This window comes from Phodopus roborovskii, unplaced genomic scaffold (assembly GCF_943737965.1).
Source record: "Phodopus roborovskii unplaced genomic scaffold, PHOROB, whole genome shotgun sequence".
Taxonomy (NCBI): Eukaryota; Metazoa; Chordata; class Mammalia; order Rodentia; family Cricetidae; genus Phodopus; species Phodopus roborovskii.
This window is the reverse complement of record NW_026126417.1, coordinates 2611338-2637263: the sequence shown is the minus strand read 5'-3', so window position 1 is coordinate 2637263 and position 25926 is coordinate 2611338. Positions and strand designations below refer to the sequence as shown.

Here is a 25926-nt window from a genome sequence, read left to right as displayed (position 1 = left end):
TAACAACCACTTGATTTTGCCATTGTTCCCCCTCTGCTCCCCCCCACGCACTTCTTTCTTCAAATAACGGTATTTTACTTCATTATCTTTGGCACATTTTTAAATAAAAACATTTAAAGAGATTGATGCATAGACCGACTAGGAAAAAATGGAACTGAGAGGAAGGGAGAAAAATCCCACCTTAATTTCTACACTTGAAAAGTTTGTCTTTCATATTGGTCCCTTAAAAAGGAATATGAATAAAAATAACCTCCAGAACCTGAACTCTAGCAAGTGACTTACTAAATAAAATGCCTGTCAATGTAAGTTTTAAAAGATTTATTTAGTTTTGTTTTGTGTGCATGTATGTTTTATATGCATGTATGTTCAAGCACCACGTGCATTCAGTGTCCATGTAAACTGAAAGGGCATTGGGTCTTATGGGACTGGAGCTAATCAGTTGTTAATCACCATGTGGGTGCTGGAAACTGAGCCCAAATTCTTTAACAAAAGGAACAAGTACTCTTAACCACAGAGCCATCTCTATAATACCTTTGTATTATAACTTTTAAAAGAATAAGTTTTGTTTGTATATATTTTCCTTAGGAAAAGTAGACCAAAAGGCATCATGCTTCTTGTGTCTTACATTAAAACAATATTCCCTTTATCCATCCATCAATTAAATGTAAGCCTTTACTTAAACGTGCCATTGTATTGTCTTCTGAGTGGTAATACAGCATATGAGGGGGTTTTGGTAGACTTGAGCATGGGTTTGATGGCACAAACACTCTGAAGAACCATTTTCTTAAGGTTTCAGCTCCTTTGACTCCACCAGTGCTCAGGAGAAGGCTCCTGAAGACACTAAAGAGCCTTTCTCATACTGTTTTCCCTTTCAAAACAGATTTAGTGGGAGAAGAAATTTTGCTACATTACAAAAAATTGAGTTTATTAAAAATAATAAAGCATTTTAAGTAAATGACAGTCACAGAGTATTTGAATAGGCTGATTTTTAAAAACATATTTTTGGCTTAATAATAGAATTAAACATGTAAGTGCAGATATTAAACTTGAAAAATGTTATAGTTGATGGCAGTTTGGAACAGTTTCAAACACCCTTGTGTTTGATCGGCCTTCTATTGAAATTAGAAGTTTTCGTTGGCTTTAGAAGCTTCAAGAAGAAATTTTTAGATCAGGATTTAATAGTCTTTTGATGAGAAACTACCATATAAGGTATAGTCACTGGAATGAGAAGATTCACCAACTGTAGTACGAGAGTTTCACTATTAACTTGTATTTCTCACATGCCTGGTAGATCCCAAGGAGATTTGATTTTATCTAATACTGTGGATATGAATTTTCCAGCTTTCAACATCACTCAAAACTTTGTTCAGTTCCTTTTGCGTCTGTATCACTGAGTACGACAGATTGCCATATAGATAAGGGGCATTTGAGTCGTGTGATATCGCAGTTGCCAACTCAGGACCATACACTTTTTCATGCCATTACAGTCCCATTGGACTGGATATTCATTGTGAACAAGATTTTAGTTTGTCTGGACCTTCCCAGTTCTCTGCTGTAGTCAAGAACATGTGTATGTGGAGTAAACATGACCTTTCATTTTCAGTATTGGAAACCCGAGTCATAGCATCCCAGTGTTCTATATGTTGTGTGTATGATTATAGACTTTTCTCTGCCACAAACATCTTTGTTGCTGTGATATTCTAGATGTTAATTGGCCCCCATAATCTCATAGGGAGTGGTACAATTAGGAGGTGTGGATTTGTTGAGTGGGTATGGCCTTGTTGGAGGAAGTGTGTCACTGTGGGAGTAAGCTTTGAGGTTTCCCATGCTCAGGATACTACCCAAAGTCTCAGTTGACTTCCTGGTGCCTGCAAAATGTAGGACTCTCAGCTACTATTCTGGCACCATGTCTGCCTGCATGCCACCATGCTCTCCACCATGATGACAATGAACTGAACCTCTGAACTGTAAGTGAGACACAAAATTAAATGTTTTGTTCCCTTTTAAGAGTTCCTATGGTCATGGTGTCTCTTCACAGCAATAGAAACCCTAACTAAGACAGTTATGCTTTACACAATTGGCACCTAAGTTCTAAAAAACAAAACAAAAACCTAATCTCCAGGTCATTTTTTTTTTTACATAGTAATATATACCAGGTGAATATAGCAAAATAGCAAAGGCTATGTTGTTAAATTATTCCTTTAGAGTCATTGACACTGGTGTCTGAATGAGATTTCATTCTGAATCCAAGTCTGATTGTGGGGAATATACTTGGCCCTGTGCTGGTGTCCTGTTGAAAGAATACCTCATGCTGATGCCAGCCTGAAACATTAATGTTCATATGGAAGGACTATAGCAAGATCTGATCAGGGGAGTCAAACTGACAGCTTAGCAAACCCTCACTGTTGACATGGCCAGTTAAGAGCATACCCTTCCACCTGCTAGACATAGGATCATATTTATCAGGGTGCAAAGACAAAAGGCATTGATTTATTCTTTTCAGCGTCTCAAAAAATAGTGTATGTAACCTGAAATCCAGTACATAAAAGTTCACATTTATTTCACAGAAATATGTTCTCAACTATAGCATTGGAAAGATCCAGGCCAGTTACTGTCTTGTTCACCTTACAATGAATAGTCAATCCAGTTAGATTTTAATGCCATGAAAAAGTTTATGACTTGGAGTTGGTTAACTGCAGTATCACATGACTCAAAATGACCCTTATCTGTGTGGCAATCTGTCATACTCAACAGGACATACGCAAAAGGAACTCTATTAAGTTTGTCATATGCAAAACAGTGACCATGCTTACTCATTGTTTCCTCCATATCCTTGCCTCCACTTATATATGCTGTTTCCCAAGTAAGATGTGATCTGTACTCCAGCATATGCACAGCAAATACAATAAACATATTTTGATTTAAGAGACAGGTAGATGACAGTAGGAGTGTAAAGAAATAAGCATAGACAAATTCTGAAAATCAAACACCTGATTCTTGGAAAATGTACTCATCAGCTTTCCAGCAGAGGGACCAGTCAGCATCCTGAAGCACTTCAAGGTTTCTATTTTCTAAATGACAGTGACTTCTCAATCTGTCCTGCTGAGATTACAAGTCTACCTACCTACCTACCTAACTGTGTGCCTGCCTGCCTGCCTACCTAGCCACCTATATGCAGTGCTGAGGATTAAACACACAACCTTGCACATCCTTGGTATTTGCTCTACCACTGAGCTGCATTCCCATGTGCTATCATTTATGTATCAAGTAAGTGAGTAAGTAATCTGGTATTCACTAGGTTAGCTTTTCGAAGAGCAAACTTGTTGGCTTTGTTTTAAAGCCAAACCCTTCTCTTGTGGTCCACTATCTATAAATAAATTGTCATAATGTAAAATTATGGCACTGTAAATATTAAGACAGCATATAACAAAGACAATTCCTGTAATTTTTCTCAGGTTTCAGTAAGTTGTTAAGTACTGCTTACAACTAAATGAACTAATGAACCCAAATCACATTTGAAAGTCTTATTTTCATGTTAGGTGATTTTAATTTCAATTTTGAAAAAAAAAAGATTAAACATTATAATACTAAATAGAATAGTGCCCTGACTAAAGCAAACCACCTTCCTGCCTTGCCTTTGCCAAGTACTGAGTGCCAGCCCTGTCAGGTATCATATTAGGACCAGACTCTAATCATTCTCAGGAGTTTACTGGATTGTGATCAGCCAAGGGTTCCAACAGAGTTGGCTGTGAAATCACAGCCATGGTGTCCTGTAGGGCTTGAGATGAGTCCTAGAGGTTGCCCTGACGATCACATTAGGGAAAGAGGCCTTTCCAAGTGAGGAAAAGCATGGAACAAGACAAGTGAAAAGGAGGTCCTACAATTGGTGTATATGGGCAGCAATCAAATGCAGCTTGTACATCATTAGAAGAGATCTGCACACTGTTACATCAGAAACAAAGACATTTGAGGGTCATAGTACTATGATCGGAGCCTGATACCACAGTATCTTGGAGCTTTGATGTCCTACATACTCCTGCCAAAGTCCTTATTTCACCTTTTCTCTGCATTCTCTCTGCACTTCTAACTATCCACCATGGTCTTCCCTGATCCCTTAAGGAACTTCCTTTTCATCCTTGAGTGTGGTGCACATGTAGTATGGACAGTACACATTCCCTCTTTCAGAAATGCTTTGCTACCTCCCAGTCTGCGTAGTAAGCTTGTGATCTTTACTGGGGATTTGAGGTTAGCCACTATCTCACACAGGCCTTTTCAGAATTGCCCTCCCACTATCTCACTGTGTGTTATTTTAGTTATACACAGAGCCCAATATTTTGTTTGGTGTGCGTGTCTATTTTTTCCTTCTTTTGCATTCACTCTCAGGATACAAGTCCCTAGAAGGAGAATGCCCACAGATGTGAACCCCAGCAACCTCCTTTTTGTGTCTAGTATCCACATGGTGATCATTAAGGGCTTGTTGAATGAATAAATGAAAATAGAACTGAAGACGATGTGATAGTTAGCTGTGATTGCCACCCTGGTTGGATTAAGAAATGCCTGAGGGATGAGGCACACTCTGGACATGTCTGTCACAGCATCTGCACAGATAATCTGCTCATGAGGGCTCTGACCTGTCATGTCCTTGAGGGCTTTTCCTGGCCCTGGCCCCTCCCCATTTTTCCCTTCTTTATGCTTCCTGTCTATCAGGAACTGAAGTACAGCTCTATCACACGTGTGCTATGACAATCTTCTGCCCAAGTCTCTTTAGAGAGAGTAGTTATAGTGAGTAATAACAACTATGGTAGTAAAGGAAACAAAATCTGGGCTGCACCTTAGGCAATGAAAAAAAGAAAAGGTAAACCAGACGTCAAGCAGCAAAAGTAGCTTCAAGGAGAAAATAAATTGTTTTTGAGGGTTTTACTGTCCCTTAACTGGAGCGGTTCAAACCAGCGTCTGGGGAACCCTGGAAACTTTACCCTGGTGGTAAAGGGGTAGGGATTAGGCTACAGACACAACACCCTTCAAAGGTAAGTATGAGGTCTTCTCTACTCAAGGTAGCATCCTGAGGTCTAGAACCATCACTAAAGGAGTGATTACAGGGGAAATAGTTTTAAAAGGTGATCAGAAGTTCCAGAAAGCCTGTGTTTCACCCAAGAGACACTGAATCACTGATTTACTTACTCCTGGCTTTCCATCATGAGATGCGGATGACTTACATTTAGAAGCATTTGGCATGTGTGGACACAGTGACTGCCTACATGATTGCAAATTAGTGTTTTCATTCCATGTTAGTAATTTCCTCTTATTCTCGTCCCAAGGGAGATGGAAAATTGCTGTTGACTATTCTTGATATAAACTTCCATATGCCTTACAACAGACTAGGTGCCAGAAAACTCCTGGCATTCATTTGGAATTTCCCGCACACTCAGAACTTATATTTATAATATTTAATCTAACATCAAAATAAAACATTTTTCATTCAAGTTCCTACTGGTCTGGTCAGAGGGTTCAACTGCATTGCGTCATAGCCTCTCTGTGTCAGTCTCTGGTTGAGAAAGTAAGACCACTTAAGGAACCTAGATCCCAGCGTACCTATCCCCTGGACCTGCTGCTTTACTTTAATAAGTTCCAGAAATCCACATCAGTACTTAGGGAAGTTGTCAAAAATGAATCTGATCGGGCATTGGGAGTACATCGTAGATTATGTAAGACTTTCCTGAGAAAAATCTCACCTTAGTTCAAGAGCCCCTGCTCAAGTGGTTTTCTCACCTTAGTCCAAGAGCCCCTCCTCAAGAGGTTTTCAGTCTCCACAATAGCCTTACAGAGAACACAGATGCTATGGATGCTACACAAGTGCATGGCAGAGCTAACACCCACATTCTGAAACAAGATTTGAAATGTCTTGCTAATTTTTTAATGGCTTCAGATTCACATTCAGATACAATTGTGAGGAAAAGGTGGAAACTTCTGTAAGGTTCATGGGACACAGCTCCATGGCAAATACGCTTTGATTGTCCCTTTTTCTTTTCTCCATGAGCAATAAAGACAAAGTCTCCACCATTCTCTTACCATTTACCTCAGTGTGGGTTTTCTCCGCAGAAATCTCAAAGCCAGCTTGTTCATATCATGAAGTTTCATGAAAAGTAGACATTAGAATTAAAAGAACTTCATTTAAAATCACAACATATTGAAAGCAAGGAAAGGGACACAGTCACACACTGAAGGTGCTTACCTACCATAAGTGACTTGTGACCGTGATCTGCTGGCATACCAACCCAATGATGAGGCCAGTGTCAATCAACTCATTAAACACTGATAGGGGCCAATTTAGAAAATTAGGAAAAGTAAATGGTCTTTCTTAGACTTCCCTTTCCTTTCCTACCTTTTCTTTCCTCCCACTGAATCTGAAACACCTCAGCTGTGGGGCTCCCTGGCCTCTTTCTAAGCCATTATACATTCTTTCAACAGCAGGATGGAGTCAGTCAGAAAGTGGAGGCTGGTCCCTTTATACTTTTCCTTCAGGCAATCTGTGGAGACCGTCCAATCTGCCTGGAATGTAATTTGGCTTAAAAGAGCAGAACGAATGGAAGGACAGAAGCAGCTTAACACAAACGTTCTCATTCCACCGCCCTTCAGAGAATAGAGGGGAGGCAGGCAGGGAAGTCTTGTGAATTCTACACTCTGTGCCCTTCTTTGAGGTCTGGACCATGGACAATTTTAATTGTGCTACATGATGGTGTCTTGGGGGCATGGTACATGCCCGGACTTAGGGGAAAGTTGGGATTTTTGTGTTATAGGATTGGATGCTTTTTGAGGTTTTAGGAAGATGAGCTAAATGTCCCTTTTGTGACCATTTCCACCTTTCCCCCAGACAGCCCATATTTACTGTGTCTTTCACACTGGCCTCTCATCCCATTAGAGCCTAAATTAACGTCTTCATCAACTACTGCTATACTCTGCCAAGCATTCAGAAGTGAAGTGAAGACTAGAAATTACAATCCCTCGATATTACTTATTCTTTGTGTATCTGGAGGTAACTTCATGGTTCTTCATTTTTCAGTGTGTTTTTGCTTCCCTTTTAGTGAATTTTGGCATGAAATATAAAAATCCCAATATTTCTATAGAGTTTTTTTTTTTTTTTTAAGGTAAAGCATTTTCAAACTCTCACTCCACTCCTCCCTCCCAGGAATTCTTGTGTAAGGTAACTTTGTTGGAACACTGATCTTCAGAATAACTTCAGTTATGACAAGATTGAAGTTAGGTCATTATATTAGATAAACTGAGTTGTTAGAGCTAACACTGGAGATATTAAAATATTAGTGAATATGGATGTTTCTAATATATACATATGTATGTGTCTATATGGATTCTTGTAACATAGGCCACTTAAGATTCCCCTGAAACACCTTTATTTGTATAAAAGGCACATGGTGCCAATCAGAAAATGAGATTTCTCTGTGGACTTTCGTCTTCTGGTTGATATGGTTCATTATCTTAGGGGAATTTAGTCTGTTTTTAGATTACTCAATTTGTTGCAAATGTCTTTCCCAGTGGTAAAAGCTCTGCCTTTGCGGAGTGGGAGATGTAGAGTCTTGGTCCGGTCAATTTCTGCTTCAGAAATTGGAGGGTAGTTAATGACTGCAGAACTGAGCTTGACAAATCAAGCTGAGGGATTCCATACCTCGCTTTTGTCATTCATAAAAGCCCAGGCAGCAGCATCATGGTCTTAATATGTTTAATGTAAAACACTTTGAGTACTGCTGACACCAAAGAAGTTTGTGGTAATCGCTAACTGCTAATCCTCAGGAGGGTCTGCCCACTGCCCCTACCCTCTAATGTAGTGGACAGAGTTTTCTTTAAGCTGCTTTTTGGTGGTTGCCCTGGAGCATCTCATCTGGATATTAGCATCATGCAAGGGTCTGTGTAGATCTGTCTCTGCACAGGCATGCTGGGTGCCCACGGGAGGAGAAACACAGTGACTTGGGGGTGGGGGTGACATTGGGGGTGGGGAAAAGGCAGTGTTCAGAAAGGGTCCAGAGCAAAAGATACTTGTCTCAGGACTCTTCAGTGCAGGCAGGAGGTCTCACCTCACAATGGGTCTTCCACACTCTGGCTCCTCTCTGCCTGCCCCATCCCTTCTTTGCACCATATGGACTCATAGCTTCCTTAGACTGGTGACCTCTATAGTTGGAAACCAAAGCTGTGAAAAGTTCTTGCCACCTCTTCAGCACTCAGATTCTGCCATTGCCCTCCCATTACACTTCTCCTTTCTTTGGTTGAGCCTGAGAGAGTAATGGCTTTTTGTTTGTTTGCTTGCTTGTTTGTTTTTCAGTTTGTTGGGAGAAATATTCAGAGTTTTAAAATTATTCTATATCAATTTCTCATTCTTTTCTTTATACTCACCAGCAACTTTTATTGATCCCTAAAAAGAGAAATTGAGTAATTTGGTCAAAACGACTAAGCTTTATATTGGCTGTTTAGCAGTTCCAGCAAAACAATGTTCACCAACAGAGACAGCTAATTTTTCCAGTCTTCCTGTTTCTGGCTAATGAAAGATCTAAGTCATTTGTACTTGTTATAGGTCACTCTTTACAAGGTAATCCTGTCAGCTGCTTGAGTAATACAAATGATTATACAAAGGAATACAATGGGCTGCATAAGAATTACGCTACAAACCAGTCTGTCTGTGGCATACCCATCCTTTGCATAACCAGACTTTCCTTGGCTAGTCTATAATAAAGGCATGTGTCATCTGTCTCTGACAGCTCTTGCATGGAGGTGATTCTTAAGTCAAAATGAACATCTCCCAAGCTGGGAATGTATCTCAATATTATAGTACTTCTAATCATGGGCAAACTCCAGCATCACCAAAAGTAAACCAAAGAACAAATATTCTTGTGACAATTCACTACCTTTGCTTTACTTTGTTTCCTAATTACATGTCTTTCAAAAAGCAAGCACACTATTCATTTAGATGTGGTACACTCAGAGATAGAGCTCTGTGCAGGGTAGAAAAGTGGCTGGAGGGCTGAGAGAACACTTATAGGTTCTTCCTGCTTCCCCGACAGAAGAGCCACAGAGGGGATTTGCCTGTGTGTAAGTCCCTGACCTGCGCATGTGCCTCAAGCAGGCACATAGTTTTTATGTGTGCCTGTTAGCTTGAATTTGTGATACCGGTCTGCTTTTTGTCCCTGCTGACGGTTATTATATCTTAATGGGTGAAACACTACTCTAATGATCCTTGTGTATATAATCCTTGGAGCAGAGAGCAGGCACCAGAGGACCACATAAAAATGTTTGCCTCAATTTCCCTGCAAAAAAAAGAAGCCCAGAAACCAGACTTGACCAAGTAACAGATTTTTAAAGGTAAAGGAACCCAATAAAATTACCGGCTTTTCACAGCGTGTGTCTCCTTCCTTTTGACATATTGTGAGGTGTAGGTGAAATATTCTAACGGAACTGACAGTGTGAGGCGGGGACAACGAGGAGGGAGGGAGATAAAAGTAAGAACCACCAGCAATGATTGATATTGCAGTAGCAAATAGCTGCTGGGGTCTCCCCTTTGTGGATTTGACACTTCACCTTTCTGACACCGTCTGCAGGAGTGTTGGAATAATGAGCCCCTTGCAGATGGAACCAAGGCTAGGATTACTCGGAGTTACTGTACCAAAGCTTTGTGGCCTGCTAGAGAGTAATGGGGGGCAGTCATTTTTGTTTGGTTTTATAAGATAAAAGTTCAACACCTGCTTGTGGGGACAGGCGAATGACAGAGATGAGTTATTTACTTATTTATTCATTTATTGTTGTTTTGTGGTACTGATTGACCCCATGGCCTTGCATGCACTAGGAAAGGCATTCACCATTGACCTACATCTTCCATCAAGAATGCATATTTTCTGGTGTAAAATGGAGGAAACAGTCTGATCCCAGGGAACTCCACAAATACTTTAATCAAGGATTGTGGTTATCAGTTAACTAGTTAAATACATTCATGTAATGCCTTCTAAGTAGAATATAAATGTGATTGGGCCACTTATTGATTTCGGTATTTTAAGACCTATCTGACCCACAGATCCTGCCACCACCCCTAGCACCTAGACTATATTTGGTGAATAGGAAGCTGAATTATGTCCATATATGCCAGAAGCCTGGGATTTTTAGCTTTTAAACCCTTGGGTGGATATGCTATAGGAAGGAAAAAAAAATAGAAATAATTTAATCTCTTGAAGATTCCACAATCAACCAATGAACCTCTTGAGACTGCTTCCTCTTTGAAATTTATTTTAATTGTAGGATCCATATCTGGTTGACATAGGGCTTTACTGAAAACATATCAAGAAGACCAAAGTGGTCTCTCCTCTGATTCATTCCCCCATGGGCCCTGGGAGAAAGATCCATTCTCTGTTTGCTTCCGTGGGATTGGCATGGGTGTTCTCCCCTCACTCTGGGTTTCATTTTACCTCCAAGTTCCCTGAGTCTCCAGAGTCAAGGATAGCTCCAGAAAGCCACCTTCTTTGTCCTTTCCATCTGTATCCTCTAGGTTTTTCACACCTTAGCCATTGTATGAGGTGTTAAGCTGTCCAAATTTTGACCTGTCCAGTAGATTCCTCATCAAAAAACTGCCCAGCAACTCTTTGATGCTCATCAAGTTTATTGCAGGTCCTTGAATACGGTTCTAAATTCTACAAAGTCTTATCCCTAACTATGTGCAGACCAATCTCCTCAGTCCCTTTAATTAATTCATTTTAAGCCAAAATACTTGCCATTTCTAGAAGATTCTGTGAACTTATCTGTATTTCCTTCTTTCACTGTGTCACATCTTCCAATTCTGTACCCAGGGACATATTGTAAGTTTAGAAATTGTCTTTGTCTGGAAACAGTTTGGCTTAATTAATAAAGATTAGCAAATGGTGTTTAGGAACTGGCCTGAAACAATATATCAGTTAACCTTAACTTGAAACATTTCTTCTATGGTGACATGTATTCTTTAAAAATCGTTGAAGGTGGAATGATGAGAACAGCACCTATCTTATTCATACATTAATGGAAAAGTCATTTATTAAATGATTTTGGTCTTTCAGTGTTCAGGACTACAGTTTGCCTATAGTGAGACCATGACTACACATCATGATTATGTAACCCAACCCAACCCTAACCCTAAACCCTAACACTAACCTAGATTCTTGGGGAAAGGGACGATTAAGAAGCAAACTGAATTCAAATATAGACTGTGTAATATAATATGCTGATTTGCTTAAATCCTGCCCATTTTCATCTCAGTGTTCCTATTTGTTTTCAAGTCCAAAAGCTCTCCTTACCAAGAAATTTTCCTCATATCCAGTAAGATTCAGTTTTTGGGAGCCCTGTGGCAACCCCCTCCCCTGCCCAAACACACTCACACCACACTATTTTCTACCATTTCATACCAGGAAGAGTGGTCACAATGCCTAAGGAAATACTTACTCCAGGACTCTCCCAGAATCTAGTGTAGGAGAGAAACTATTGCACACTTAGCATGTTGGACATTGTAACATTACACTGTCTTTCCTTTCTTTTCAAGACAAGGTTTCTCTGTGTAGCTTTGTAGAGCAGGCTGGGCTTGAACTCACAGAAATCTGCATGCTTCTGTTTCCTAAGTACTGGGATTAAAGGCATGAACCACCACTGCCTAGCTTATTATACTGTCTTTATTCCATTTAAAATATTGTGAGGTACTGTGGCAGACTGAGGACTCTCTAGCCTGAAATTTAAGAGTTGTCCTTCTAGGACAGGTAATCTCTGAGTACTGAGCCTTCGTGGTGAGGTGTGGAAGGGTATGCTGATAGATAAGTTGCATCTGGGATGCATAGAGGAGGTCAGAAATGAGACTACAAGAGTACAGGGAAGATAGAGTGAGTTTTAAAAGCAGAACAAGGAATTGTGACTTTATTCAATATTTGAGAGATAACTGAGGTATTATAAACACCAAGCAATCTTGAGACATACATTAAAGGAAGCTGCTGGGGTTATAGCTCTATGTTAGACCATTTGATTAGCATGTGCTAGACACCAGATTCAGTTTCCAGCATTGCGAAGAAACAAGCTAGCAGCTAACTAATGGGCTAACTAACTAGCTGATTAACTCATTACTTAATTACTCATTCACTTATTTCTTGAACAGCTAGCTAACTAACTAATTTTGGTTATATAAGGAAGGATAATGACCTGTGGAAAGGATTGAACTTGGATATAATAAATAGGTCTGCATGTATTAAATTTCCTTTAAGTTACTTGGCACCATATTCTCCATAACTTTTGAGACATCTGAGCTTATACTTGCCATGCCAATAAAGCTTCCTGAGTTATGCCTGAAGTCATGATCATCATAGGCCTTTGTTAGGTTCTGTCATGAGCTTATATTTTATGTGCTGTGGCAACCACACATATTGTCTCACAACCTACCACATTAGCTGATATAGTGGATGAGGTTCTATTCATGGGAGTCACTGCCCCCCCCCCGACCAGTCCCCTTCCAAAAGAATCTTGCTTTTGTAGTTACCTCTCCCTGAAAGGTTTTCTGCCAAGATACCCTCAAAATTGACCACTTTACATCTTAACTTACATGTCACCTCCCTCAAGAAGCCTTTCTTGATCATGTTATCTCTTGTTATATATATATATATATTTGCCTGTTATTTCTTTTCCCTCTTCTTTGGGTGCTAAGGATCAAACCCAGGAATCTGTGCATGCTAGGCAGCGTCTAACCTATAAGCCCAGCCCAGCTTACTTCATTTTAAGTTTGTTGCCACCTGAAATCACACATTTGCTTGTCTTCTGTCCCTCAATCTAGGATATTATTTTGGTGAGATCAAATACTTAAGTGTCACCAACACTTTTGACTTAGATATCCATGGCCATTGAAAACGATTTCTGCACACTCAACAAATAATTATTCAGTGCCAAGGAGGGTAAATGGGTGAATAAATATCTCCAGGACCTAGCCCATTTCTTGCCCCATCCTTTCTTCATATTTTCTTTTTGCTACCTGGTACACAGGAATACAAACCACTGAACCATGTATCTGGGGTCAAGGCTGACTAACTCTTTAAAACCAAGCGCTTAAGCAGTGTGGAAAACCCCCAGATCTTCTCTTTCTTGGTGATAGAGATTGTTTGCTTCAGGCTCCAAGCTCAGATCCAGAACTTAAGGTGCATGATTTTTTTTAAAGCAATCATTCCTTAAAAAGACTATCTTTACATTTGTGCCTTTTCATATTCATTCATACCAACTGATTTTTAAAACATGACTTTGGAGTTCACATAAAAGAGACATTGTTCCTGGCCTTTTTCTGTTTTCCTGTGTTTAAAGTATCTATTTAGATTGTCCATCTGACCAATTAGTGGGTCTGTATTATCTCCGAGAACAATGCAGCAGTCCTGAGACACTAAGTTCTTTCTGTCTTTTCTCAAACCACATATTTTCTCTTTCTTTCTTTCTTTCTTTCTTTCTTTCTTTCTTTCTTTCTTTCTTCCTTATGGCAGGATTCACACTGGCTTTCCTGGTACCTTGGTATAATCTTGTCAGTAGTCTTTTACTCCCTGTCTCATCCACAAGTCTAGAAAAAGCTTGTGAATAAGTGTCTAAGTTAAAGAAAGTAGACTGAGAAGGAGTTTTAAATACTGTGATGGGATGTGCTCTTACCTCAGCTAACTAATTTTATTGAAAGCTTTGAATGCATGTATATGATTCTAAATAATAGAGGGGGGAAATTTCAGAAGCAACCTGCCCTTCACCTTGATCTCTACATTCTCCAGGGAAATGTGGTGTAATGGGAGGAACAGAATAGCTTGGAGAGCAGAATTTTAAGGCATTCTAAGCATCAATGGTTGGTTTAATAAAATTAATTAGCCTGCCACAGAGAAAATTTACTAGCACGCTGGTTAATTTCACAATGTAAAGTCAGGGAAGGGAGGTAGGGCTGAGGGGACAAACCTTATTAGTTTTGAATAATTATTTAAAGATGTGGGCCTTGCCAATTTCAAACACTTTGATAGCCAATTCCATTAAAGCTTTAAAAATCTGTTGCATGTGTATCCTAACATATATGGGAAGGAACCTCGACAGATGAAATCATAAGCATATTAGCTAACAGCAAAATGACTTGTTTAAGATACAGCACCAAAGACAGAATTCCAATAAAAACATGGGAATAAAACCTTACCTTGATGCTGGCTCATGGGAGGTTTCTATGATCTTAATTTGCTATTGATGCAACGATTATTCTTTCTTGTCTTTTTAATCTAAACAAGATGTTTGCGGTGGCCACAGAAAGGTGCCTGAAATCACATGCCTGAATTCATTTAATTTGCCAACATCGTCCTTTTTTTTTCTTCTTTTTCCCTTCCTGGTAATGGGCAAGAGTCAATTCTTCTGCATTAAGTGCTAAATCTCTTCAATTACCAGCCGGGAAGAAAGATTTAAAATTGTGCTTCAAGCCTCCAAACTGATTTAGTTTAAAAGCACAAACACTTCTCCTGTGGAGCCCAAATTAAACTACAGAAAGGACTCAAAGGCCAAAGAATTAAATAAGGCAGGGCCAACACTCAGGCTAGCCATAGGGACAATTTTGGGTTTGCTTTCAAATGAACCCCCGTGGTATGAAAGGAAGGGGGGGCCTATATTATGGGAAAGCTGGGCCTGGGGTGAGCATTGGTTTGCAGATCAAATCAAAGGCCTTATCTCTTTTTCTCCTTTCTTTTTGACAGCCATATTTAATGTGGATGACTCTGTGGTTGACCTGGAGACTCTGGCAGCATTATATGAAAATGTGAGTGTCAAAGGCATGCAGAGCTGGAGTTTTCATCTTTATGCCTATCTTAAACATCACTGAGCATTTCATGTTCTTTGGTAGTAAGGACCTGAACACAACGTGAGATCCAGACACAGAGGTTCAATTTGTACTTGAGGGAGCATGCGCTAACTCCCACTGTAGTGTCTGTATCAGTAGATCTTACTGCCACCAGCAAAGCAGAGATATGCCCTGGAGCCCAGCCCTAGTGGAAGTGATCCTTCTACTTAATGCTGGCATACTCTAGTGTCTTCCTCCAAGGAATAGGAATCCGAATAGCCACTTGGATGGTTACTCTGATACCAGATGAGCTGGTGACATTAAATGCACAAGGCAGCATTGGATGGCAATCCTGTGTTCTAGCTTTAACATCAGACAGTCCTAAAGTTTGGGGCCCAGCTCTATCACTGCCTGCTAGGTGATCTTGGTTGAGCCAGTTGTTTACGGAGCTTGATCCTGCTTTGTTTTACTTTGTTTTGTTTTTATAGCACAATCCAGATTGTAGTGTAACTCTACTTGATTTTTTTTTTCTATTGAACACAAATTTGATGAAGTAGCCTTCTCATGGAGCCCAGAGCCCATCCCACAAAGCCAGGTCAGAAACCATAGCAACATTGTGATATTAAGAAACATCACTGAGGAAATATTGAGCAGAGTCCATAGGCTCCTGTGAGGAGATGATGCGATGCTGGAGAATCAGAAGTCCCATGATTGTCAACTGTTCTGTTCATTGACTGTCAGGTTGCAGAAGCATAGATGGAACTGGACTCTCTAAGCCATGGCAATGCTCAGATGACTGTGGGGCCCTGTGACATGCTGCAGTCCCTCAGCTCACAGGATAGTTGAATATAACATTTACATCCCCTGGGACCTTGAATCTCCATAGTCTAATAGAGCCCAGTGAGCTTACCAATTCCCTACATATTCTTTATGTATTTAAGAAATTATTTAGTACCAGGTGGGAGCTTTTTACATGTTCCTATCACAAATAAACCCCAAAGCTCACACATATCAGACCATTGGGAGTTAGTGATGCCTGGAGGGCAGTGTGAGGATTCTGAATCAGAAGCTCATTACCAGTAGATTAATGCAATGGTAATTGATGCCAAAGAACTCTGTCAAGGTGCCTTGCTGATGCTTTCTGTTGTTATCATGATTTCAAGTGTATGCACATGGCCAGTAAAGGAAGTCTGCACACGACTAGAAATGTTGGGTAAATTATAAAGTATGTTACTAAATGCCTAAATGAGTGGTGTGAACAATGCATACTTATAAAATGCAGGAAAAAAGAAAGTGGAGACTACAAATAATAGTGTGGAAAGGCCATGTGAGATAAGACTGCTGTTCTGGGAAAAAGGAAGCTAAGTACATCTTGCCCTATAGCTGCCTACAGGAGGCTCAGGCTGTCAACTGTCTTGACCTAAGCGTCTGGATGTGTGCACTTGTCATGACCATTTGCTTTAGCTAGTAACTGCCAAACTTGAACATATATCAGAATGACCTGAAAGGGTTTTGCAGACCCAACCTGTGGAGCTTCTTATACTTGGGGTGAGGCCAAAGCAATGCCAGTGCTATGGGATGTAGGGTCACAAAAGGATTCCTGTGGTCTTAGTCTGATTCACTTGACTCTGTGTGTGTGTGTGTGTGTGTGTGTGTGTGTGTGTGTGTGTGTGTGTGTGTGTTCTTTGTTTCTTTTCTACTTTCAATGCAGCGAGCCCAAGAAGATGAACTGACTAAAATAAGAAAGTACTATGAGACATCCAAAGAAGAAGACTTGAAGCTGCTGGACAAACCTGAACAGTAAGGACCCTTAAACTTCCTTTGGTTAGTTTGAAAGGAAAGCTGCAACCTCCATCTGTCTGCCTCCCAGCTATGAATGTCAAGTCTAAATGGTGCAGAGAACTGAGTTACAAGCACGTCATTCTGTGCCCTATTGCATCCAGCAGGATGACTCGGCTGCCGGGAAGGCTGCTGGGATCTATGCTGTGATGCAGTGTGTCTCTCCCCCTGCTCTCACCCCATGCCACTCCTCTTTTTTGTTCTAGCAACTTAATTCCTCCTAGACTAAACATTTTAGCCAAAAGGGTAACTGAGGAAGGAAGAAGTCATTACTACTCTGCCTCAAGTTTTGCTGATCTTTGAAAAAGATGATAGCAGTCACCAAATTCAAACTGGGTTTCTTAAATGCCATGCTCAGTAAATGTAGCCCGAATGTGGCAGGTTTCCCACAAACTTCTCTGCTTGTGCTGATTAGCTTAAGTCTTTCTGATCCTCCATCTGTGTGTCTTGCTCTCTTTTCATTAATTCTCTGGGTGTTCAGCTCTGGTTTGCAGTATCATTTCCCACACATTGAGAACTCCAGCCTCTGCTGAATACCTAAGTGGCTTCTTGTTGGCTAGACCCTTGAGGTCTGCAAGCCAGAGATGAGTTTCTGGGAGTCCCCAGCAAGGTATTTAGGGACTAAGACTGCAAATGTGCAGTTGGTTTGGGGTTCCTGTGCCTGTTGCTACTTTGAATGCTTTATGTTCCATTTAAGCCAGCCTTCTGCAACCAGGGAGAGGCAACTACAGAAAGCTAAGCAGAAACAGAAATTAGATTGAGTGGAACAGGCTATGCTTGCACGCATTCAAGGTTCTGTCTTATACTCTATATCTTAGGTTGGGATGCCTTAGTTCTCATAGACAATCAGACCCAGAAGGCAGCATCTCTAAATGACTGGCAAGGTAGTTTGTTAGAGATCCTAGGTTTACCCAAAATACCGTTAAACCTTGCTGATAATTTATGAACCTTAGATGGGATCCTCTCACATGGATGTATAGCCCAGACTCCTGCCCCTTAAAGCTGGTGCACAGAGCCTAAGAATGTGTATAGGTCAATTCAGATGGGATTCTACTGCTGTTTTGTCTCATTAACATCAGCCATCAGCCTCACCACCTCCACCACTGTCGATGCTGCTGACCTAGAAGTCAGGTTTACCTATTGTGAATTAGCTCCAGTTACATCACTAATGAGTAAAGGGGAAGTGATCAGTGTTGAGATATGTAGACACTGACACAGCCACTAATGGTATTTGGGGATGACAGGGCATATCAAAGTTTTGGGCTGGATTAATATGCCCAATTATATGGTGAAATTGTAAATCTGGAGTTGGCAAAGTTTTCCTGTAAAATACTAGGTAGTATTTTATACTTTGTGGATTAAATGATCTCTAGTGGCTCCTCAAGTCAGCCATCTGTGGTTCAAAAGCAACCACAGATAATAATATATAACCAAGAGGTCACAGCTAGACCTCAATTTTATTTAGTATTGCCAAGATTTGAATTTTGTATTATTTTACATGACAAAAATACTTTTATACTTTTTACAATAATTTAGTCTATAAACCATTCTTAGTCTCACCAATGACACAAATAGAAATGGCCCGTTGGGTTTGGTCCATTAGCTCTAATTTGTCCACACTCAACCCATTCAGTAGAACCTGCTGTAAGCTGAGGGGATGGGGCACAATGAACCACTCATGTGAAATGAACAGCGTGTGTCTGCCAAGAGAGGCATTCCTCTGCCTTTTGTGGTACAAACTCCCAGCGTCATTTCTCAGCACTAATTGCCAGGGCATAGACTGATGGTGGCAACTAATTAGCACACTACTTATTATCCAACCCCCAACCACCACCCATGATCTAGCTAGATAAGCATTTTCAAAGTTTGGAGGGCCATTGTGCTGAAGGAACACTTACCACTATTACTGGAGGCAATGATGCCTGTCATGTCGGCTGCTTAGGTGGCAGACAAGGCTCAGATACTGACATGGAAAGAAAGGTAGACCTGAGCAGACCTGAGCAGGCTTCACCTTTGCTCTTTGTGTCTCTGAAGGCAGCTTTTGTCTGATCTATGCCAGAGTCTGCTTCTTTGGCTATGTATCTGCCACTTATTCCCAACAAGTGGACTATACGCATGTTTTACATACTGGGAAATATGAATCATTGAATTTAGCATTTCAGTTTCTTAAGAGTCGTGTGGTGCCCAGTCCTATAAATCACAGCATGGAGAGGATGGCATCATCACTCACCTCATCAACTCGCTTACACCCTGATGCCAGATTTAGAAAGCCATTTCTCACAGAGGTGTCATCTGCTTGGGACCTGGCTGTCTGAGAGCCACTCCCTCCAGGGATGTCTCCCTTGACTCTTTAATCCTTCCTGCCTTGAGATGTTGGTGAGGAAGAGTGGGGTTCTTCTGGTTAGACCTGTTGACTGATTAGGCCCAAAACTGGCCTCCTATGGTCTGTAGTGAGGTTATTGTACACATCACATTAGAACCTTTCACAGGGGTCCGCAGCTAGCTATAGTGTTTTCCTTCCTGTGGTATAGACTGCATTGTGAAATAATACCATGAATTGGATCCCTGTTGAACACATACCTTAGATCATACCATGATGATAGATCATATTGGTCTCTTTTCAAACGCTGGATCACACAGCATTGTCCTACCTGTCAGCTGATTTGCCACTATGACTGTAAAACTCACACAAAGGGAGCCACAAGCCTTCTGCTGTAGATATAAGCTAAACTGTAATCCTTCCTGGGAAAATAAACCAAATTGCCTAAGGATGGAACTCTCTCATTTGTGAGTCTGTCCTTTTTGTTATAGAATCTAGCCCAAATGGAAATTAGTCCATAGATATTTGTAAATAAGAAGGTCTGCTATTCAAGATACTGTGTGTGTGGGTCCATAATGGCTCATTATCCTAACACAAGGGAGCAGGGGGCAGAGTTCATCAGATACTTGGTTGGTATCGGCTTTGAGATGACCTTTCTTTCTGGCACTTTGCTAGACAAATGAGAAAAGAGTTGTGGTACCTTTCCTCGAGCCTTTGCCTGGTTATGTTTGTGCTGAAAGTTGCATAAAATCATATATTTTCTTGTCTGATTTTACTTTTTTGTGTTTTATATCTTTAAATTTTACCAAATGTTTCCATACCCAAAACCCACAAGTCATCTTGGCCTCCTCCAGCATCACAAGGGATCATTCATTCAGCATCTTCCTGCTCCACAGCCCTCTTCTCCACTTGTGTTTCTCCATCATCACAGGCCATCTTGCCTGCCCCTTGCAAGGTCATTCCCAGTTCTCCCAGACTGAAATCTGCTAGTACTTCCGGGTAGCCATGCCACTGCTGTGGTGATTATGTGGAATAAAATATTAAAAGTATTATTTCCCTGTTGAAAACCCTCCATTTGTTCAGAAAAGGTATATTTCAGAATACAAAACCCCATTTGTATTTACCCAACTTCCTTACAGACATTGTCCAACCTGGCTTATGCTCACTTTCCTGGTCCTCGGGCTTGTCATTTATAGCATCATGGTGGATCAGTACCACGAAGTTGCTTCCCTGAGCCTCTTGTTATTGATCACATCGTTTCCACACTTCAATAATCACAGGTGTGTTTATTGTAGCATCAAAAAGGAACCATGTATAAGCTGGATCCTGTTCCCATGCCCTATGCACCTGTAAAGGCATCACATACACCTGAAGAACTGAGTAATCATGGCCAATGCACTAGAACTCCTTAGCTGCGATAGGTTCTTTACAGCAGCAAAGCCCCACCATCTGCCATTCCCTCCCAATTCCTTGAGACCTGGGGTCTTAAGATGCTTTGAGAACCTCCCCAGGGCAAGCCCTGATCTTGGTTTGTTTTGAATCTTAGCCAACCTTGTGGTTTTACCCTTTTCTTTGTTGAGGAGCCTCTAGTTCTGTGGCTCCTCTGAGGGACAATCAGTTGTTTTCCCTTAGACATTCCCTGCCTCCCATCCATGTCCTGGTGAATGAACTGAGGCATTGCTATGTTTGCTCACGCATGTGCTGTCTATGGCTACTTCACTACCATGCTCATTTTAAGCAGGGCATTTACTTAGTCCAGAGATCAAGGTTCTACACGGGGTATGAAGAGATGACATGGTCATTTTGGGGATTGGAGAAATGCAGGGAATTTTCTGGAATGACTCTCAGTATCTAAAGGAGTAACCTTCCCAAAACTCATCACAGAACCAAATGCTGCCAGTCCCCAGAGATGTTTACTACTCACTGTGAACACTGGCGACAGCTCTGATGTCACTCATGATAAATGACTCCGGTCAAGGCTGCACTGTACTTATGAGGGAACAATTTAGAAAGGAAGGGTAATTACTTTCTTCCTGTCACTATGCAATACTTCTGTATTCTTTAAATGCTATAGTGTGTAGTATGATGATAACTGTGGCTGCAGGGTCTGAAGATAAGGAACTGTTTTCTCTTTTGAATCCTTCATGCTTCATTTCCATAGTATTTTAAAAGGCTGGTGCAGGGAGAAAATTACAACTAGGACCTCGTTGGAGGAAATAAGAAAAATAGCCGGTAATTAAGATGTATTAAATCCCAAATCTTACCAGGGCATAGTGTTATAAAATTATTCTCCTAGTACTTGGGAAGCTGAGACAGGGAGGATTGGAATTTTAAGGCAGCCTAAAGTATAAGTAAGTTATAAGTAAGATCTTGCCTCAAAAACAAAGTGTACAACAAAACAAACAAGGCTACTAAATTACGTCCCCCCAAAAAGCCTGAGGAGGAACAGAATATAGAGCAAGAAAACAAACTTAAGGACAAAAAGGAATATAGAAGTAGGGATTGTGGTACAGCCTCATAATTTCAGCAAATGAGGATACTGAGGCAAGAGAATGGTGAATTATAGGCTATCCTAGGCTACATACCCACACCCTGCCAATAGAAGAAGAAAGCTGGGCCCCTCCCCTTTTCCTCCTGTTTCTCTTCCCCTTGCCCTATCTGCTCCTCCAGCTCCTCCTACCTTTCCTCCTCCTCCTTTTCATTTGACACAAAGAATAACAATTGTGTTCATCTACAAAACTATATCTGGTGGGAGAGTGCAACATCTAAAAGTGATGGTATTGTGAATTGACCAAGACTTTAAGAAATATCAGTTAATAATCATTTCAACTCCCAAGTGAAATTAAGGGCTGCCAATGGATTCTCCCCCTTTCTGAGTTCATAGCCAACTGTTTGAACTCATATTACTTTATATCCTTTCCTCTGGTGGTTGGCCTCAAAAGTATGTAGCTCTTCCAGCTTCATTTTGCAGAGGGCACCAGTGCCCAGTCACTGAGACAGTGAGCTACTGTGTGTAGAGCAGTAACCAATTTTGGCTCTTAAGAGCTGTTTGGCAGACTTTTTAAAGACTCTTGGGGTGTCTACTTTATGAGTTTCTGCTTTCTTCTAAATACTGAGCTAAATTGTGAGTAAATTGACACAAAGGGTAAACAAATATATGGGGAATTTGATCAATATAGACTGTTATATGATTGAGCAAAAATAATAGCAATCTCACTTCAATAATACCGTATCAGTAGACTATAGACATTTGTTCAAAGGTTTCAGTTTGTTCTGCCTTTGTTGGCGTACTTGACACTGGAGTTATTTTGTTATTTTTTTCAAGTAGTAAAGACCAGGGCTTTCCATTGGGTTTAGCCTCTTGTTTGAGTAGCAGGAGAGACACAATATTTTCAGAATACTTGCATTAACTTTCTGCTCATCTAAATTATTTACCATCATATGAACTCATTAGACAGAGCCCTGCTGTCACCAGTGGAGCAGGTACCCTTGGAATTCCTTGAGACGGCCCATCCAATTCCCTTTATAAACCAAAAATTGTGATGTAAGGAATGTTCCCCTAGTCGATCTGTACCAGCCCTCTTTCTTAAATGACTTGTTTTTATTTTCACAGATTTCTGCATGAGTTAGCCCAGATTCCCAATTTTGCTGAGCGTGCCCAATGCATAATCTTTAGGGCTGTGTTTTCCGAGGGTGTCACTTCCTTACACAGAAAAGTAGAGATTGTCACACGAGCCTCTAAGGTATGTTTGTCGTTTAACTTAAGGCCTGCATTGCCCCTATTGAGGGTAAATAAGGAAATGAGACATGAGAAAGACAACATTCATGACATAGAATGAAAGTCATCTGTACTTTACATTGACTGCTAAAGGAAAATGTGCCATTTGTCCTGTCCGAGTATATGAAGAAAGGGAGACATGAGCTGAAGAAGAGTGGGAAGGGGGAAAGATAATGCTTTTTAAAGATTCTTAGAAAAACTGTCAATGCTTCACTGTGTACATACCAGCCACCAAAAATCAAAACAGAATAGTCTGATACCTGTTCAACTCTTCAAATCACAAAGAGATTCAGGTGACCGTCTGAAGTCTGTCTACATCATAAATGAAAAGACCTGAATAACTAACTGATCATGAGTGACTGGTACAAACATTCTGTGTCTACCACACTCTGTACAGAGCTCACTTCTAACCCCCAGCCTTTTCACTCCCACATGGTACAAGTGTGCGCCACAAGCTCTGTAATGCTTCATTGCTTGCCAGGAGCCATGGTTTTCCCCCTCTGACATGTAAGGTTTTCCAATGAAGAAAGAACAACCATTACCAACATGTGATACACATACTGGTAACACCTGAGAGATCATGGCAGAGGTCTAAACTTTAGCTTTCCTTTTATCCTAAAGTAAAAGAAGATAAAGATAGCTCAGTGGGCACCTGCCACCAAAGCTGGCGATCTGAGTTTGAGCTTCAGAGTCTGCATGGTAGAAGGAAAGAACCAATTTCTGCAGGGTGTCCTCTGATATCTGCGTGCTTGCACACCCCACAACTACCCACTCCACACACAAGGAAATGTAATAAAGAAAGAAAAGAAAGCTAATTAATAGTATAAGTGGAGTTTCTGTTCGAAAGTTTGTGCTTGATGTGAAGATTAACAGAGACGGAAAAAATGAGTGAGATAGGAGGCTAAAGAAAATTCTTAGCAGCTTAATATTGAGAAAGTTCATAAATATGAAGAAAATTCCCAGAGAAAATAAATTTTGAAAAGACGTAATCAACACAACTTCTGACCTTAAAGTGCTTTATCAAAATTAATGTCTGAGGACTATGTCTATCTTCTGTTGCTATTGTGTCTACTCTGAATTTGACTCTATTTTTTGTGTGTAGGTCTGTAGTCCCAAAAGAGAGATCCTGAAAAGATATCTGACCTCTTTCAACTTAGAATTATCAAATACTAACTACATTCTCTCTTATTAACCCATCGGCACTTTAAAATATCAAGATGAAAACTGCCCAAAATGAAAAACAAATGCAAAGGTTCAGCCCTCATCATTATAACTTTGTTGTGTAAGTAGGAAATTGTGGGGTGCTCCCCAACCCCTAAGATACTGCTTAGTGCAATGTATCTTCTATTTGCCAACTGTTAATAGGACTGGACACAAGCCAGTTAACAGGAACCAGGGCTTGGTTCCTTTAAGAAATATTTGCTGTTGAACAAACATGACCGTGTTTGGAGTCCAGACCATGGTAACTTGTGCTCGCCATTGCAGGGCCTGTTGCACATGAAGAGTGTGAAGGACATCTTAGCTCTCATCCTGGCTTTTGGAAATTACATGAATGGAGGAAACAGGACTCGGGGACAAGCAGATGGATATAGTTTAGAAATTCTACCCAAACTCAAAGACGTCAAAAGTCGGGTATTTATTTACTTTTCATACTGTCTATGTGTTATGGTTATTTTTCTTGTGCACCTTTAATTTAAAACCAAATATTACAGACTGATCCATTTGTCTAGTCTTTTCTCTAATAGTAATCACTTATCTGAAAGCATGCGGTTTTGTTTTTTCCCTACTGTGCCTTGTTTTGACTTGAGATTGCTCTCTCTCTCTCTCTCTCTCTCTCTCTCCCTCTCTCTCTCTCTCTCTCAGACTTCATTTTAAGTGATAAATCTTATGTTTTCGCTCTAACATACATGATCAGATATTAAGCTACTACTGCAATACATGATAAAGCAGTGTACTATACTAGTCATACTTTAGCAGAGGCTGAAGTCTGTCTGAATTTAGCATTGACCACTTGTAATTTACTCATTCTTGAGTGACAAACACTGTTGGGCCTAGTATTTGAATTATTCTTTTGCCCATAACAATTGGGGCTGGGGTCTCCTGTCAACTCCCCAAGCCTGATTATCATTTGGCTCCACACCCCTGCAGAGCCACCTTTTTAGAAACAACCAGCCCATATCTGGGCGTCCCATGGGGGCAGGGGGGGAGCAGGGAAGGGAAATACACAGGCAAATTAGAATTAGACCCCTGTGAACAGGACACAAAGGCTGCCTTGTGGGAGGGCCTGCTCCCCCTGGCCTTCCAGGGTCATAAAGTGGCCTGGCTTTCCTTTTAAGCTGGCCCTGATTGTTTTTCACGCCATTAAGAGCACACATTTTCTGAGAAGTAGAAAGGGAGGGATGGTTTTCTCTTCTAGCTCTCAGCTCCCTTTAGCATTCCCCACTCCCTCCTGTCTTGGCAGTGTGCCAGAAAATATGGGGTGATGATTTTTGTTTGTTTATTTGTATATTTGTCTTGTCCCTTACCTCAAAGGACTCCTGAACTACCTATTTTGTTTGAATTTTCCTCCCACAAACAAAGGCAAAATAATAATAATAATGATGATGATGATGTAGTGTCATTCTTTTTATAGCTGGCATTTAAAAAGAGGATGAAACTAGGAGGAGGAAGGAAAAGCTGGTGGCTATATAGCAGAAACAGGACTCAGTCTCACAGATGATAAGTGAGCTGGGTTTTCAGTTCTCACCTGGGAAGCGGGCAGGGCCTCCTGTGAACTGCTGTCATTTGGGCTCTCTTTTAAACCTAGGACAATGGGATGAACCTGGTGGACTATGTCGTGAAGTATTATCTGCGGTACTATGATCAGGTAGGAAACGAGAAAACGGCCTTGGGGAAATGATTTCAGGGAGGTTTCAACTATAACGAATCATTAGCATTCAGAAACTAGATACTGGCTATATGGAGGGATGGCTTTTCTCCAGTCCAACTCTGTGTCTGAAAGCTTCCCAGTGAAAACAAAAGCAAGTGTTGAAAGTTACGAGTCTCCGTCTACCAGCTTCAGATACATCCTCACTGCCTCACTACAAGACTATGGGGTTTTCTGAACTCTAGATTTACTCGGGAGCTGGTTAGAGTAGATACTGAATTCTGAGACATTGATCA

General features: G+C 40.7%; 1 protein-coding gene across 3 annotated transcripts in view; it reads left to right on the top strand.

Annotated features, from left to right (window-relative positions):
- Fmn1 (formin 1) overlaps window positions 1–25926 on the top strand; it is a 281305-nt gene that overhangs the window by 143195 nt on the left and 112184 nt on the right. For all 3 annotated transcript variants that reach the window (XM_051183776.1, XM_051183777.1, XM_051183775.1), the window contains 5 exons: window positions 14745–14806; window positions 16539–16627; window positions 22600–22729; window positions 24250–24396; window positions 25571–25630. In XM_051183776.1, the coding sequence (XP_051039733.1) occupies window positions 14745–14806; window positions 16539–16627; window positions 22600–22729; window positions 24250–24396; window positions 25571–25630 (488 nt within the window). The remainder of the gene's footprint in view (window positions 1–14744; window positions 14807–16538; window positions 16628–22599; window positions 22730–24249; window positions 24397–25570; window positions 25631–25926) is intronic.